Source organism: Rhinopithecus roxellana, chromosome 8, assembly GCF_007565055.1.
Source record: "Rhinopithecus roxellana isolate Shanxi Qingling chromosome 8, ASM756505v1, whole genome shotgun sequence".
In the NCBI taxonomy this organism is placed as follows: domain Eukaryota; kingdom Metazoa; phylum Chordata; class Mammalia; order Primates; family Cercopithecidae; genus Rhinopithecus; species Rhinopithecus roxellana.
The window spans coordinates 122,564,577-122,580,838 of record NC_044556.1 but is presented as its reverse complement, the minus strand read 5'-3'; the positions used below and the strand labels follow the sequence as shown (position 1 = coordinate 122,580,838).

The following is a 16,262-nucleotide window of genomic DNA, read 5'->3' as shown; positions in this document are numbered from 1 at the left end:
TTTATTTAGAGACAGAGTCTCGCTCTGTCGCCCAGGCTGGAGTGCAGTGGCATGATCTTGGCTCACTGCAACCTCCACCTCCCGGGTTCGAGCAATTCTCCTACCTCAGCCTCCCGAGTAGCTGGGATTACAGGTGCATGCCATCATGCCTGGCTAATTTTTGCATTTTTTATTAGAGATGGAGTTTCCCCATGTTGTCCAGGCTGGTCTCAAAACTCCTGACCTTGTGATCCACCCACTTTGGTCTCCCAAATGCTGGGATTACAGCCATGAGCCACCACGCCCAACCATGCCCAGCTTATATTTTAAAAAATTTTTGTGGAGATGGGGTCTTGATACATTGTCTAGGTTAGTCTTGAACTCCTAGCCTCAAGTGATCCTCCCATCTTGGCTTCCGAACGTGTTGGGATTACAAATATGAGCCACTGAGCCCAGTCAGCACCCGCTCTTAAACTGTTTAATATGCCATTTCCGTGGGGAGCTGGCTGTTTTAAACTATCTTGGGAATAAAACTTGCTCTTTATTCACTTTTTAAAAAATCAGTATTTATGTTTGCTCAAAAGTCTTTACAAGTGTTATAAGGCATTTGTTTGGGTTTTAGTATTTGGTGATCTATCGAAAAATATGAAACAGTTTTGGTAGCCCAGGCTATATGACTTCAAAATAGCAGGAATAAACTCTGTTGTAAGCAAATATTTGAAAGATTAACCTTTTTTTTTCCGAGATGGAGTCTTGCTCTGTTGCCCAGGATGGAGTGCAGTGGTGCGATCTCAGATCACTGCAACCTCCGCCTCCTGGGTTCAAGGGATTCTCCCACCTCAGCCTCCCGAGTAGCTGGGACTGCAAGTATGCGCCACCACACTTGGCTAATTTTTCTATTTTTAGTACAGATGGGGTTTCACCAAGTTGGCCAGGTTGGTCTCGAACTCCTGACCTCAAATGATCCACCTGCCTTGGCATCCCAAAATGCTGGGATTATAGGCATGAGCTACCACAACCAGCCTGAAAGATTAATTTTTAAAGTAATAGATTAAGTGGAGTGTAATGCAGAGGTTATTGCTCCAACAGGATATTTTTAAGCATGTGTTAATTATAAATACTCATGGGTTGGGATAAAATTTCAGTGACAACATCAACACATCACTCAAAAAAGCTCTTCCTGCTCACTTGGGCAGCTCATCCACTAAAACCGGGATGATTCAGAGAAAATAAGTATGGCCCTTGCACAAGGACAATATGTAAAGTCAGGAAGTAGTCTATTTTTTTAAGACACTAAGTAGACAATACAACTAAATGAACCTTGAATGGACCCTGGACCAAAATAAACAAATGAGGGCAACTGAGAAATCTGACTATAAACTGTGTATTAGATATTATGGAGTTATTAATTTTCTTACATATGATACAGGTATTATGGTCACATAAGTGAAATGTCCTTAGTTTAGGAAAAAATATGCTACAGTATTTAGGTGGAAAGGGTCATAACGTCCCAACTTGTTTTCAAATGGCTCACCAAAAAAAGTGTTTATATATATACACATAACATACATATCTTTATATATACATGTATACGTATATGTATAATACATATATACATATAAAACACATAAAGAAAACTAAAAATATTAGCAAGTGGTAAATCTGGGCAAAGGTACATGGTGTTCAACTTATCTACAGATTTGAAATCAATAGTTGAAGCAGTATTTCTAAGTTGACCTGTTGTGTGATTTTGAATAGACTTATCCAATTACATTAACAAATATAAGTTTATATATATTTTATGTTCATGCCTACAAGTTTATATAATCAAACTGAGGACACATCTAAAAATGGAAAAATAAGCAGCAAGGTAAGGGAAGCACAATAACTGGAGAGACAGAATCAAAAATGGTTGCTGCTGGGAAGCAAGAAATCTTTGATGGAGAAAGGTAGGTGGTACTGGTAGTGTGTGTGTGTGAAATGGTACAGAATACTATTTTCTGTTCTTACTTTATAAGCCTTATAAAACTAATTTCTCAAATTATATGTATGCATAACTTTTTTTTTTTTTTTTTTTTTTTTTTGAGACAGTCTCACTGTGTCACCCAGGCTGGAGTGCAGTGGTGCAATCTCAGCTCACTGCAACCTCTGCCTCCTAGGTTCAAGCAATTCTCCTGCCTTAGCCTCCTCAGTAGCTGAGACTACAGGCATGCACAACCATGCCCGGCTAATTTTTTTTTTTTTTTTTTTTTAGTAGATACAGGTTTTCACCATGTTGGTCAGGCTGGTCTCAAACTCCTGACCTCAAATGATCTGCCTGCCTTGGCCTCCCAAAGTGTTAGGATTATAGGCGTAAACCACAACTTTAATGTTTTAAAAATTCAATTAATAGTTTTACTTTGCATCCTTGTTCTTACCAATCCCCTAGTTTCCTCTTATTTCATACTGTTTTAATGCTTTACTTAACATTAGAAGAAATAAAATGAGGTTGATCATCAGGGAACATTAAAATCCCATTGGATAAATATCTATATAGTTTTTGCTTCTTAATAGGCACAAAACTACTACTATTTTCACTTTTTTTCTCATGTAGTTATAATGTGGGAGAGGAAAAAATAAACCTCAAGTTGCAAAATGTTATGCTGTATTTAGACATGAAACAGTTAAAGTGAAATTTTGATAGTATAGGGAGCAAAATGTTTATGTAAATGTACAATCATTTTGTAGTTGGCTGAAATGTGATCAATATTGAATGGAATGTTGCTATATTTAGCTTTAAAAGTGGCAAAAACTTAAATCTCTGTTCAAAGATTAATAATTTCTGAGTTCTCTTTTAAAAGACAAAAGAGCCAGTAATTTAATAAAGACAAGTGTTCAGATTTATTTGGAAATTCACAGTTTCTAATGGCACTACAGCTCTGTAGTTACATATTGAAAATTTTCTTTCCACAACACACAGACCACATAATTTCTCACTCTACCTCTGCTCTCATCTGGACCTCTTTTCAAGGGGCTTCTATAAAATCAGGCCCTCTTGCTCTGAATGGCTAATTGTGCAGACGGAAAAGAATTTAAATCTTCTAAAACACGCTGTTAACCTAAAGCAGCAACTTAAACAAACAAAAAAGGCTTTAAATAAGTCACATTACAAACAATACCCAAGAAAGGTATTAGACAAGTTTAAAAACAGTTATTACTAAAAGTGCTCAATAAGTTATAACTTAAACATCACAACACAAAATGGTCAATTCTCTCCCTTTCAAAAAGAAACATGTTCCACTTTCATTCATTACTGTACAACCACACTAAGAAATCATTGTATTCAAATAGAGTTGCTGCCAATTGTTTTTTTAAAGACAAAAAAAAAAAGACAGACACACTGACATCACGTATGTATTACCTCTGCACATTTGTAGCCAATACAAAGCAAACATCAAGGAATAATAATCCCTTTAGAGTTAACCAATTAGATGAAGCTTGACAAACTCACTAACTGGATCTGTGCATATGTACGCAGGCAGTGATTATATCATGATACTTGTACTAATTGGCCAAACCTTCAAATTTTATATTCGTACTAATAAAAACAGTGAAAGTTTGGAGGATTAGTGTTTATTGTGTATGTTTAAAATGTAAGCTAAAGAAAACCTTCACAAATGGTTGTGTTTAAAAGGTGAATTTGTCAAAAATTTGTTTGCATATATCAGTTGTTTGCAAAAAAAGATCCTGTAGGGTTTGTTTTTCCTCATTGAGTTAGAAACTAAGTAAGAAGTAATCCAGTCTGAATAAGTGAAAATAACAAGAGCATCACCATCTACCTGAAAGAACAGACTTAAAAATTCCAGTAAGTGTTCATTTCCAGTGAGTTTGCTAAACAAAGATCCAGTTGGCAAGTCTTTAGGATCTTTAGACTGTCTGACTCACAATGCTGAGCTTCAGGCACAGACCCCCTCAAAGCCTTGTAGTGTTTGTAGCTTCAAAAACCTAACAAAGTTATAAAAGAAATCAAATAACAGAAAAAGTTCTCCCTCCTCTTCCAGTGGCATTATAAATAGACAAAAGGCACATAAATATGGGAAGGTGCAAGAAATAGGAACAAAGCTAAAGGAAGAGGTTTAGGCTTTCATTCCTATCCCACCTAAGGAACTGGGCTTCCAAATTACTTTTGTCCCAGTAATTAATCTTGTGAAAAAACATCTTTATAAAATGTCTACCATTGTCCTTATAGGAAGTGATCAGTTTTGTAAAACTGTAGCTCATTAACCAAGATTGACACAATCCCATCTACTTTTTAAAAAGTCAGAAACCATAATTTCTGAATGCCTTTCCCATTAATATTTTCTCCCTCCCCAAACCCTTCAAATACCACAGACTGTTCTTCAAAGAAAACAAAAAAGTCTTCAGTATGAAAAGTTCAATTCATTTTAGATATGTCCCGAGACTGCTGTAACACCAAATGTTCCCACGGTGATCTCTTTGTTTCCTTTGATTATGTCATGCAGGCTCGGCAATGATCCCGACTTAGTCTGTATTAGAGTTTTTATCAGTTTTCCTTGGTCTTGAACTTTAGATCGCCTTCGTTTTAAAGCCCTCTTCTCAGTTTTTGTCTTTTGAGACTGTCCATTGCACAGACTTGTGCAAGCTGAAATGCCACAAAAATAGGACTCTTCTGACTGTGATGAAGTTTCTGAGCTTCCTTCAGATGGAGGACCTTTATAAGAAGAGTGATAAACTTCTCCCATATTAGAAAAATCTCTCTGGTTCGTAAAGGGCTTTCTTCCTTTTATGTCTCCATTGGCTATGGGGTGCAATGGTTCTGCAGGCTTTATGGTCTCAATTTTTTCAATTTTGTACTTGCAGCGCTTCTTCTATAACACAAGTAAAAGAAAAGTTAGTAATTATACTTCCCATAGTAACCTTATCAAACACCTAAAGAGCTGAGCAAATAGAGAAGTGCCACCTCCTGGTGAAAAGTAAAACAGTATTATAAACAGCACAGAACACATACATTGTTATGCTCTATGTAGATACTACCATCACCTTCCCATTTTGTAAATACTACTGAATCAAAACTCTTTAAATTGCTTACCTGCTACCTATGAATATAGGTTTAGGGAGTGATACTAATATCTGAATATCTACTAACTGCCAGATAGCATACAGTTTGCTTTCAAGTATTATGGCAGTTATTAACCCTGAAAGGTCGGTATTTTACCCTTGATTCTTAAATGAGAAAAGCAAGGTTCAGATGTTTGGTTCCTTGCCCAAGTTACAATGTAGTAAGTAGCCAGGTTGAGAAGGAATCTTAGGCTATTTTCCTACAAAGCCCAAGTTCTTTCACCTAGATGAAATTACTACTAATTAAAATTAGTATAACTTAATTTGAAAGGCAAAATGAAAAAGCAAAGACTCTGAAGCCAAAATATCCTAAGTACATTCCGAGTTGCTGTTTTTTCATTAAAAAAAAAAATGAGGATAACATCATCTTCAGGTTGTGGTGAGGATTAGAGAAATGGTGCATGCTCTGTGCTTGGCATGCATTCGGTAATAAATAATGACAATCATCCAAGGATCAACAAATGTTTTTTGTAAAGGGTCAGACAGTAAATATTTTAGGCTTTGCAGGTCACATATTTTCTCTCTTGCATGCTGTTCTGTTTTATTTTATCCCTCTTTAAAAATCAGAAAATCTATTTGGCTCATGGCCCATATAAAATAGACTACATATGGCCTGTGGGTCACAGCTTGCTGACCCCTGTAAATATTTATTTACACCATTACCATGATAGAAAATACATATTCAATTAAAGACTACTTAAAGGTAATTACCTTGAACCTTTCAACCTCTTTTCTTCATTTATGATCACAAAACATAGCAATAAACTTAAAAAGAAATAAACAATTACCTTCTTTTCTGGAGAAAACTTGAGGGGTTCTACAATGTACAAATCATTTGGGTCTACTGTAAGTGAAAAAAAAAGCAGATGTAAAATACAAAGTGGATTTGGTGGATTTGCTATAATTACACACTGAAATAAGAAAAATCATTCCTTATTATCCTTTAGTAATAGAACCAATTAATTTATATCAGGTTAACTATGTATTTATGTATTTTAAATTAGTAAGCAAAAAGAGGCAAGGTGGAAGATGATACGATTCCTATACTTGACTGGTCATCTTCAAATAACTATACTTCCTTAAGTTGTTAACTAGTAGCTGGTTATCATCAACCAATACAATAAGGATCTTTCTTTGGGCCTAGCCCTACTCTTTTACCTGATAAGAAAAGAAACATTCCTGGGTAAGCTAACACCAAACCTGCAGATCATCTGAATACTTCCCTGAAGGACTAGCCTCTAAACTGTGTCACAAAGGTAGATTAACAATGTGCAACAAGTAGTCGTGACCATGTTTGGAAGTCAGTTAGAGAAATAAACACAAAAAGAGATCCATGATATTTTTCTGTTTATTACTATGATCAAAACTATGAAATCCTCTAAAAACAGCTTGAACGTGCAATATATATTACTAAGCAATAATGAATAAACACTTCTGACATAGTGAGTAAATTAGATTTATTAGTTTTAGCCCAAAGTTTCTAAGGTTTCATTACTCTAAGCAGATTCAAGATATATCCCTACCCCACCCCCACACTGACAAAATAGACACACATTTTTAAAAGAGAGGCTATGAGACTTTAATCCTATTCAATCCACTAAAAATAAACAATTTAAGGTCTGACAGAGACAAAAGCTTACACATAGCAAATTCACTATAAAAGCTTCCCATTTGGGAAATTTATTAACATAATTCAACCAATTGTAATTTTTTACATTATATTTCAGAGATTTGAGAAAGTCATCAAATATATGAAAATATCAAAACATCCCTCTAAACAGTCATTTCTATCAGATTACTAATCTTAATTTACTTTCTTTAAAAATGATGTATATTTCTAGAAACGGTTATGTTATTCTGATCAACCTCTACAATGAAAGCAACTAAGTAATGATAGTTTGTTTTCTTAAAAAAAAATCACTAAAAGCATTGAAAAGCTGCCAAGAAAGTAATCCCTAGGCTAAAACTGAAAGAAAAATGGGAACCCAGAGAGTCAAGTGGAAGACAAAAGTCATTTTTGCCCTGAAAACTTTTGCCAACACAAGAATATATGAACTCTGGTTCTCATGGTATCATAAGGGAATGGATCAGAAATCAGGTCCTAGGGCCCACCCAAAGTTTAGTGTCATAAGATACCATCTTCCTGGGTACAGCAAACTGAGACTCCAAAGGATTATACCCTCAGGGAAAGAATGAAACCATGCATGAACTTGCAGTACAAATTATCATCACCTGGTGGCCCAACAAACCTCAAGTCATGAATGTAAGATATTACACGAATGTAAAACACACAAATTCCCTCTCAAATAAGAACCTATATTCTAGGCCTCAAATATCGCTACAAATAATTTTTCAAAGAGAAAAAGTAGCACACAAAGACACAACGCATCTTGAGTAAGAGCTTACAAAGACAATGAACAGATTCACAAAAATTTAAGATACTAGATTTATCAAACACGAACTATAAAGACAATTATGCTTAATATGTCTAGAAAATAAGCTTGAAAATATCTGCAGGAAACAAATAACAAGGAAAATACAGACCTGGATTTTAAAAAAATACAAAAAGAACTCCTGGAAATGGAAAAAATAACTGAAATTGAAAAACCAACGAATAAACTTAGTAACAGTACGACTGCTAGCCTGGAAGCATATCAGAAGATATCATCCAAAATACAGCACAAAAAGTCAAAAAGGTGGAATGTTTACAAGACAGGGAAGATACACGGAGAAGTAATAAGTTAAATTAAATATGAGAATCTAAAAGAGACTGGGGTACAGGGAATATCTGGGAGGAAAAAATAATGGTTGAAAATTTCTCAATACCAATAAAAGAAACCTACCAATCCAGAGCTCCAAAGAGCCCCATAAATGTCAATGATAAAGAAAAAGGAGAATATTTCAGTTTTAACTAATGACAAATGAAAGCTCTCAAGAATAAAAAAAGTTAGTAAACATGTGGTAAATTTAAATGAACATTAAGTGTAAAAAGAAATACTTTGTTGAGTTAAAATTAAGCAGAAAAAATAGAATTAAAATATACAAGAACAGTAACACAAATAAGACTTGGGACAAATAAGAGTTTTAAGATCTATGTAGGCCGGGTGCGGTGGCTCACGCCTGTAATCCCAACACTTTGGGAGGCCGAGGAGGGTGGATCACGAGGTCAGGAGATCGAGACCATCCTGGCTAACTATAAGACGTGAAACCCCATCTCTACTAAAAATACAAAAGTTAGCCGGGCGTGGTGGCAGGCGCCTGTAGTCCCAGCTACTCCAGAGGCTGAGGCAGGAGAATGGCGTGAACCTGGGAGGCGGAGCTTGCAGTGAGCTGAGATCGCGCCACTGCACTCCAGCCTGGGCAACAGAGCGAGACTCTGTCCCAAAAAATAAAAAAATAAAAAATAAAAAAGATCTATGTATTGTTCAGGAGAAGATACAAGTATTGATGAACTTGAGACTTTGGCAAACATTACTTCTAGGGTAACTAGTAAAAGAACAGAACCAGTACACAACTTCCAACATAAGGGCAGTAAAAGGGAATATTTACTTCCTTCCCCAATAAAAAATCTTAATGAAAGCATGGAAGGGGAATAAAAAGAAAAATAAAAAGGGATACCCCTGCCCATCTAATTGTTATAACCCTTACATACCAAAATCCAACATGAGAAAATATTACATGCCAATCTTATTCATATAGGTGCAAAATTCCTAAATAATTATCTAACAAAATTATGTGGAAATAATACATACAATACAAAATTCACACACATATATATCATGACCAACTGGTATTTAAAATGCAATATAAGTTTAACATTAGAAAATTGAATATAACTCATGTTTGTAACATAAAAAATGAAAATAAAATCTAATATAAAAAATCTACAAAATACCTATGACAATAGGTAACACATAATGACAAAATACATAATAAAAAATCCACAAAACATCTATGACAAATATAATCTTAGCAGTAAAACACTGTAAGCTTTCCCTTTGGATCAAGACAAAGATGCCTATCAATTACTTTTAACACTGCTGAAAATGCAAGCTAACACAGTTAAGAAAGCAAAGGAAATAAAAGCTATAAGGACTGCAAAGGAAAAAACAAAACTGTCTTTGTTCTCAGTATCTGTACCTGTATTCACTGAAAATCCAAAACAATCTGCAAGTGAACTAGTAAAACAACATTGCTTATATAGAAAGTTCACCTTAAAATTCACGTAAAATCTTAAGCGACCTCAAATAAGGAAAAGAATTTTAAAAAGAACGAAGTTAGATAACTCACACTTCTAGATTTCAAAACACATTACAAAGGTATAGTAATCAACGTGGTAGAGTACTGGCATGAACACAAATACACCAATAGCACAAAATAAAGAACCCAGAGATAAGCCCTCATGTACATGGTCAACTCATTTTTAAGAAGGTGCTAAGACCACTCAATGGGAAAAGGATAGTCTCTTCAACAAATGGTGCTGGAAAAACTGAATATTCACATTCAAAAGGATGAAACTGGACCCTTATCTTATACTATATACAAAAATTAATATAAAATAGATTAAAGACCTAAATCTATAAAAGTCTTAGAAGAAAACATAGGGGAAAAGCTTCATGACCTTGAACTTGATGATTTCTTGGCTATGACCCCAAAGTACAGACAACAAAAACACAATAGACACATGGGACTTCATCAAACTTAAAAACTGTACATCCAAGGACACAATTCAAACAGTGAAAAAGCAACCTAAAGGATGAAAGAAAATATTTGCAAATCATATTATCTAAAGGGGGTTATAATCCAGAATGGAGGTTATAAAGAATTCCCGAACTTATTAAAACAAAAAAATCAAACAATCCAACTAAAAAATGGGCAAAGAGATATCTGTGTACCCCTGAACAGCACTACTCACACAACAGCCAAGCGGGGAAGCAATCCAAATGTCCACTTACAGATGAATGGATAAAGGAAATGAGGTATATAAATACCACAGATTGAATATTATTCACCTTTTAAGAGGAAAAAAATTCTATCACACGCTATAATATAGATGAACCTTGAGGACATTATGTTGAGTGAAATAAGCCAATCACAGAAAGAAAAATACTGTATGAGTTCACTTATATGGGGTATCTGATGTAGCTGAATTCACAGAAACAGAAAATAGAATAGTGGTTGCCAGGGACTGAGGGAAGGAGAAAAGGGGAACTGGTTAATGGACACAGTTCACGTTTGCAAGACGAAAACATTCTGAAGATCTGTTTCAAAACAATGTAAATATACTTACTATTAATGAATTGTGCACTTAAAAATTGTTAAAATGATAAATTTTATGTGATTTTTATCACAGTAAGAAAAAGACATGATCTCTCCCACAGAGCTTAGAAGTGACAATAAGGCAAGTAAAAATAGGCAAAATCAAAGCATACTATGATAAGTGCCATAACAAGAAAACTTATCAAACAATAGAAGAAATAAATGAATTAACTGTTGGTGAACCAGGACTAAAGTCAGTCTCCTACCTACTCTACTCAACTTCCTTTACTGGTGAAGATACACCAAGATGACACTGTTGTTTAAAATAGAAGTAATTCTATTATCAGGTGCAAAGAGCTAATCTGTTTGGCCCTAAAAAACTGGATAAAGAGAAGAGAAATTGTAAGATAGTCATGATTTCACTCAAGACTAGAAATGCTGAGAAGTAAAAATCTAATGTATTTCCTAATTGCATGGGTACACCTCAAATAAGGAATGTCTTAGAATATGGAGTAATTGTAACTCTCATACGCAGCTGATAGAAGGGCAAATTCATACAACAGTGTGGAAAACTGTACGACAGTATTTACTAAAGCTGAACACACATATATCCTATGATCCACCAATCCCATTTCCAGTATATACCTAACAGAAATGCACAGGTGTTTACCAAAAGTATGTAACAACTTCAAAATGAAAATAATCTAAATGTAAATGAATAATGTACAGTATATGTATATAATGGAATACTGTAAGGAAAAAAAACCAAACAAATGACTGTAGTCAATGGCATGGTGAATATCACAATGGTTAGACATCAAAATACTGGCTATTTTGGGAAAGGATGGGCAGTGACTAAAAGAACACAAGTAAGTTTTTGAGGTGCTAATGTTCTACTTCTTAATTTAGGTGTTATTTGCACAGCTGTATTCAGTTTGTGAAAATTCATTTTTTCACATATAATTATACTTTCTTGTATGTAATACTTAAAAATTTCACTTATAAAAAGACATGTCAACCAAAAGAAAAAGAAAAAAGCAAGGAGGAAGAAGAGATTTACTAGCCTTAAGTAAACACACATGTAATGGGTTAAGTCTGTAAAACTCTGTAATAATAATAAACCAGTGAAGCCCAGGAATGATTACTTGAATAATTTAATCAATTGAAACATGCCACTCAGTTACTAAATCCTACAACCAATGATTAAGAAAGCACTCCTAAATAAAATATGTAATTTAGTTATTTTAATATTAGTATGACAACAAATTTCTAATTCTCTTAATAAGCATTAATTACAAGATACTGAAATAGGAAAATATCCACTCAGTACACATCCATTCATTTAAATGTATTTATTTAGCGTTAAGACAATGGAACCTAATTATAGGTTCTGGGGCTAAAAAAAGAGACCAGATTTTTGTTCAGAAAGTGCCTCATAGTCCTAAACTAGAGACAAAAGCGGTCCTACCTGTATAAGAAGAGGAGGCAGAAAAGCACAGGATGCTATGGGAGCACATTCAGGTTTTCCATATCTGTTGAACTTTCTCAAACATCCCTTTCTAAAAAGAAATACTTCTAAACAGGAGCATGTGCAAACAAAGCTACCAACTGCTAATTAAACTAAGCCCCCCTCCCTACCCTCTGGGCTTTTAGGAACAAAGACAAATATAAAATGTGAAAATGATAAAGTGGCTTTGACATAGCACAAAGACAAAGGCTACTTGTATCCATTTTTTGTTGCAGATGGTCATGAACACAACACTGACATTATATTTATGCCAGAAGCTAGTTTCATGTTTATATATACATATTATATATCCACAAAAATCTACCTTCTTTGCCAGTTAACTGTAGAGACTTGGATCTCATGAGTGGGAATGAAGTTCTTCTTTTCAAATTCATGTCATCGTAGGAAGAGAAACACCTAACACATTAAGAAAAACACATATTGGTTACAACGAGTAAAGTACTTATAATTTACTCTTTTGTTGAGGCTACACAGAGGTTATTGAGAACTGTACATACCACACAGGACTAACTCTAACACTCCAGTTATTGCTAATACAGGTGAAAAAAAATTTTAAGGATCTTTATCTAAAAGGTACTGTATTAAAATATGTATTCTCTTCTTCCTTTGAATTCCACATTTGAGAATCTTTCTCAACCAAATATTTCAAGGGTTTCATGCACTTACTATTAGTGTTTTCTCTATTATAGTCTACAGAGCCAGATTAGACATAGGACCATCTTACTATTCAATGATGTTTTTAATGTTTTGGTTTCAAGATAATCATATAGGGAAATAAATTACCTCAGTCTCCCTTTATTTGCTTAAAACTTCTCAAAAATATATAAAGCATAGTAAAAAAATAAAATTGTGAAATATAATACTGACATTACCTTTTAGGGCTTGGATACTGATTACTTTTAGGAAGTTTTGAAATATAATCTCCATCAAATTGAGAAGTGTTTCGACAACGCTGCATACAAAGCATCAGTCCCAAGACAACACAAAGAACCAAAGATATGACAAGATAGCTTTGTCGATCTGAAACCTGAGATAAGAAGAGGGTTAAATAATCATCATAGGAAATCATATTAGGAAAAATATGATTTGATATCTAAAAATCAAAGGACCAATCATTTTAAGTATATATATATTTTTATGAGACAGGGTCTCGCTCTGTCGCCCAGGCTGGAGTGCAGTGGTGCGATCTCCGGCTCACTGCAAGCTCCGCCTCCCTGGTTCACGCCATTCTCCTGCCTCAGCCTTCCGAGTAGCTGTGACTACCGCTGCCCGCCACCACGCCTGGCTAATTTTTTGTATTTTCTTTTTGGTAGAGATGGGGTTTCACCATGTTAGCCAGGATGGTTTCGATCTCCTGACCTCGTGATGCACCTGCCTCGGCCTCCCAAAGTGCTGGGATTACAGGCTTGAGCCACCGCGCCCAGCCCATTTTAAGTATTTTTTTTAATGTGCTTCAAAGACCAGAAATGCAAGGCATGCTCTTTGAAAATAATCTATGACATTTAAAAAAAATTCTTTGCAGCATTCCAATTCTTTCTATAGGAGTGAAACCTATGGAAAAGTTTTAGAAATAAAACAATAAATATATTTACACCTTTACCTATCTCACCAATTGTTAACATTTTGTCACATTTGGTCTGTCTTTCCATTTACACTATCTCCTCCTCAGGGAGAAAAAATAATTGTGCTTTTACCCAGTCTTTCCCATCTTATAAAAATGAACTATCAACCAGCCAGTTATTTAAGCCCACAACTTGGAGATCAACCTTAATTCCTCAAAGCTTATCTTTCCACAACTTAAAAATATTCTGAATTCAATAAGTTTACACTATTCTCCACTTTTAAAATCCTATTGTAAATCAACACCATCTCGTTCAGGTTACTGCAATTACTTTTTTTTTTTTTTGAGACAGAGCCTTGCTCTGTTGCCCAGGCTGGAATGCAGTGGTGTGACCTTGGCTTACTGCAACCTCTACCTCCCAGGTTCAAGCGATTCTCCTGCCTTGACCTCCCAAGTAATTGGGATTACAGGCACATGCCACCACACTGGCTAATTTTCTTGTATTTTTAGTAGAGATGGTGTTTCATCATGTTGGCCAGGCTGGTCTCCAACTCCTGACCGCGACTGATCTGACTGCCTGGACCTCCTAAAGTGCTGGGATTACAGGTGAAAGCCATCATGCCTGACCTGCAATTACCTCTTAATTGATTTCCTGTCTGCTTCTGCTCCTGCTGTTCCCCAACAGGCAATACTCCACAGAGCAACAAATGGAGAGTTTCTCAAAGTGCTAAGCATTAATGACATGATCCATATCACTTCTTAATACTTTCCAATGATACAATGATTCAAATAAAATATTCAAACTCTAAATTGTCTACAAAGTCCTACATGACAAGGCCTCTGCCAATATCTTGAACCCATTTCTTAGCTTCACTTCTCTCACTCACTCCGCTCCAGTCATATCATTCTTTCTGCTCTCAAACACATTACACTGTTTCTACTCTCCAGTCCTTTGCCCTAGCTCTGCTAGAAACAGGTTATCATTCCAGGCAATGTGTGGCTGCTAACTCCTCTTGAGTACTTAGTTGTAATACCATCTTCCTCAGATAAGCTCTCCAAGATCACTCTAAAGTAGCATCCCTTACTGCCACCACCCTACACACACACACATTTAATTTTCTTCACAGTATGTATCACTAGGAGAAATTATCATCTATTTATTTATTTACTATATGTATTCTATCCCTCCCCCAGGACGTAAACCCTGTGAGGCCAGGGACTATTACCTAACCGTATGCCACAACCTAGGTGTGTACAGCTCACACTTCACATATGCTAGATGCTCAATAAAAAGGTTTTAAATCAATGAAATTTTTGCTTTGTTAAGCAACTTTATAAGCCTTTTTGAATTGAAAATGAAGTACGTGTTCCTACTATCAATGTTTACAAAAAGCCTGCTAGAAGTTTCATACCTATATTATAGGTATGGCCTAAATTATGAAAGCCATATTTTATAAAGACTATGATAATATATTTCCAAAACTTAAAAATGCCATATTCTGTTTTTTTAAAAAGTTCACTACAAATTACAATTTTGTTTGGTCAAAGTTTTAGGTACCATGTTCATGTTAACAAGCCTGACTCTATGACAATCTCTATACATGCATTGGGTCTCACAATACCAGCAGTAACAATTACCTCCCGTTTCAATTCTGCTACTGTTGCTGATAAATTTGAAACAAGCTGTGTCATGTTGGTCAGCTGTGCCTGTAGCAACTGGATGGCTTCAGTTTGCCGCTGATCCTACAATAAAGGAACTTATTTTTCTTTGAATATTAACTACAAACTATTAACGTTAAAAACTGAAGTAAAATAATCTTAAAAAACTCCATTATTTCAAAACAAATATATTAATAGGAATCTCAATGAGTAAGTAAACTTTGAAATTTTAGAAATAAAACACTTGAAGTATCTGAGACTGTGTCTAACCCTCCCCAACAAGAATTATTACTTATTTATTTATTTTTTTGCCACTCACTGCTACAACATGAAATACTGTATAACAGAAGTTGGTAAATTACTTTTCAAATTAACATGGGTTCTATAAATAAACTAGCACATAACCAGAAATATTTAAAAAGTCACTTAGCGTTTTTAAAGCAAAGCAGTTGGCACAAAGACAAACTGAAAAGTTTCTGAAGAATGTTTTTGGTTATAAATTAGGCTCAAAACCAAGTTTTAAAAATTTCTTTCATAGCATATTATGTTAGAACTTAGGATGGGACACAGTGGAATATCTATAATTGTTCATCTAACCAATGCTAAAATATCACCAATGAAAGAAATGCATCAAAAATGCCTATCTTTCCATTTGTTTTAGGCAGCACTGAATTTTAGAAGCTTTTATAATCAACAAAGATGTCTTGTTTATAATATAATTGGTATGCATACTTTAGGGAATTATACATCACATTCATAGTTATGACTTTGTATTAGGGAGACTTAAACTGAAAATTTGAACTTATTAATAAAGTTAAGGAGGAGGAAACAAGGGCAGGAAGAAGGCAAGGAAATATAAAACTCTTTTAGGACCCTATATGAAATATCTACATAACTATTATTCTAGACCTAAGTTTTTTACATTTTGATTCAAAAAAGTTTTAAGTCTCAGCTGTGTACCTGTGTGCGGAGAGTTTTATACAAAACTACAGCAAAAGATTTCACTTACTTCCCTTACTGTGATCCACTATGGTACTTTCTATCCTACCTCATCTTTCCAAAATGCTAAATGTGACTTTTTAAATTATTTCTTTCGAATCCTGACTTACATTTGACTCTGATAAATTCAAGACATTTATAAACATTTAAAGGACAAGC

The 16,262-nt window shown here is 34.8% G+C and overlaps 1 protein-coding gene and 1 non-coding gene across 5 annotated transcripts in view; one reads left to right on the top strand and one right to left on the bottom strand.

Annotated features, from left to right (window-relative positions):
- Positions 1 to 1,159: 1,159 nt before the first annotated feature.
- On the top strand, positions 1,160 to 1,266 carry LOC115899396. The gene has a single exon (XR_004059114.1). It is a non-coding gene; the product is annotated as a U6 spliceosomal RNA (small nuclear RNA).
- Positions 1,267 to 2,835: 1,569 nt separating this feature from the next.
- Positions 2,836 to 16,262, bottom strand: part of SUCO (SUN domain containing ossification factor) — an 80,932-nt gene continuing 67,505 nt past the window's right edge. For 3 of the 4 annotated variants that reach the window (XM_010372602.2, XM_010372601.2, XM_030936140.1), the window contains 5 exons: positions 15,084 to 15,188; positions 12,757 to 12,911; positions 12,189 to 12,280; positions 5,886 to 5,941; positions 2,836 to 4,847 (listed from right to left, as the gene is read on the bottom strand). In XM_010372602.2, the coding sequence (XP_010370904.2) occupies positions 4,404 to 4,847; positions 5,886 to 5,941; positions 12,189 to 12,280; positions 12,757 to 12,911; positions 15,084 to 15,188 (852 nt within the window). In that variant the 3' untranslated portion in view covers positions 2,836 to 4,403. The remainder of the gene's footprint in view (positions 4,848 to 5,885; positions 5,942 to 12,188; positions 12,281 to 12,756; positions 12,912 to 15,083; positions 15,189 to 16,262) is intronic. The other variant, XM_010372603.2, reaches the window with a different exon arrangement.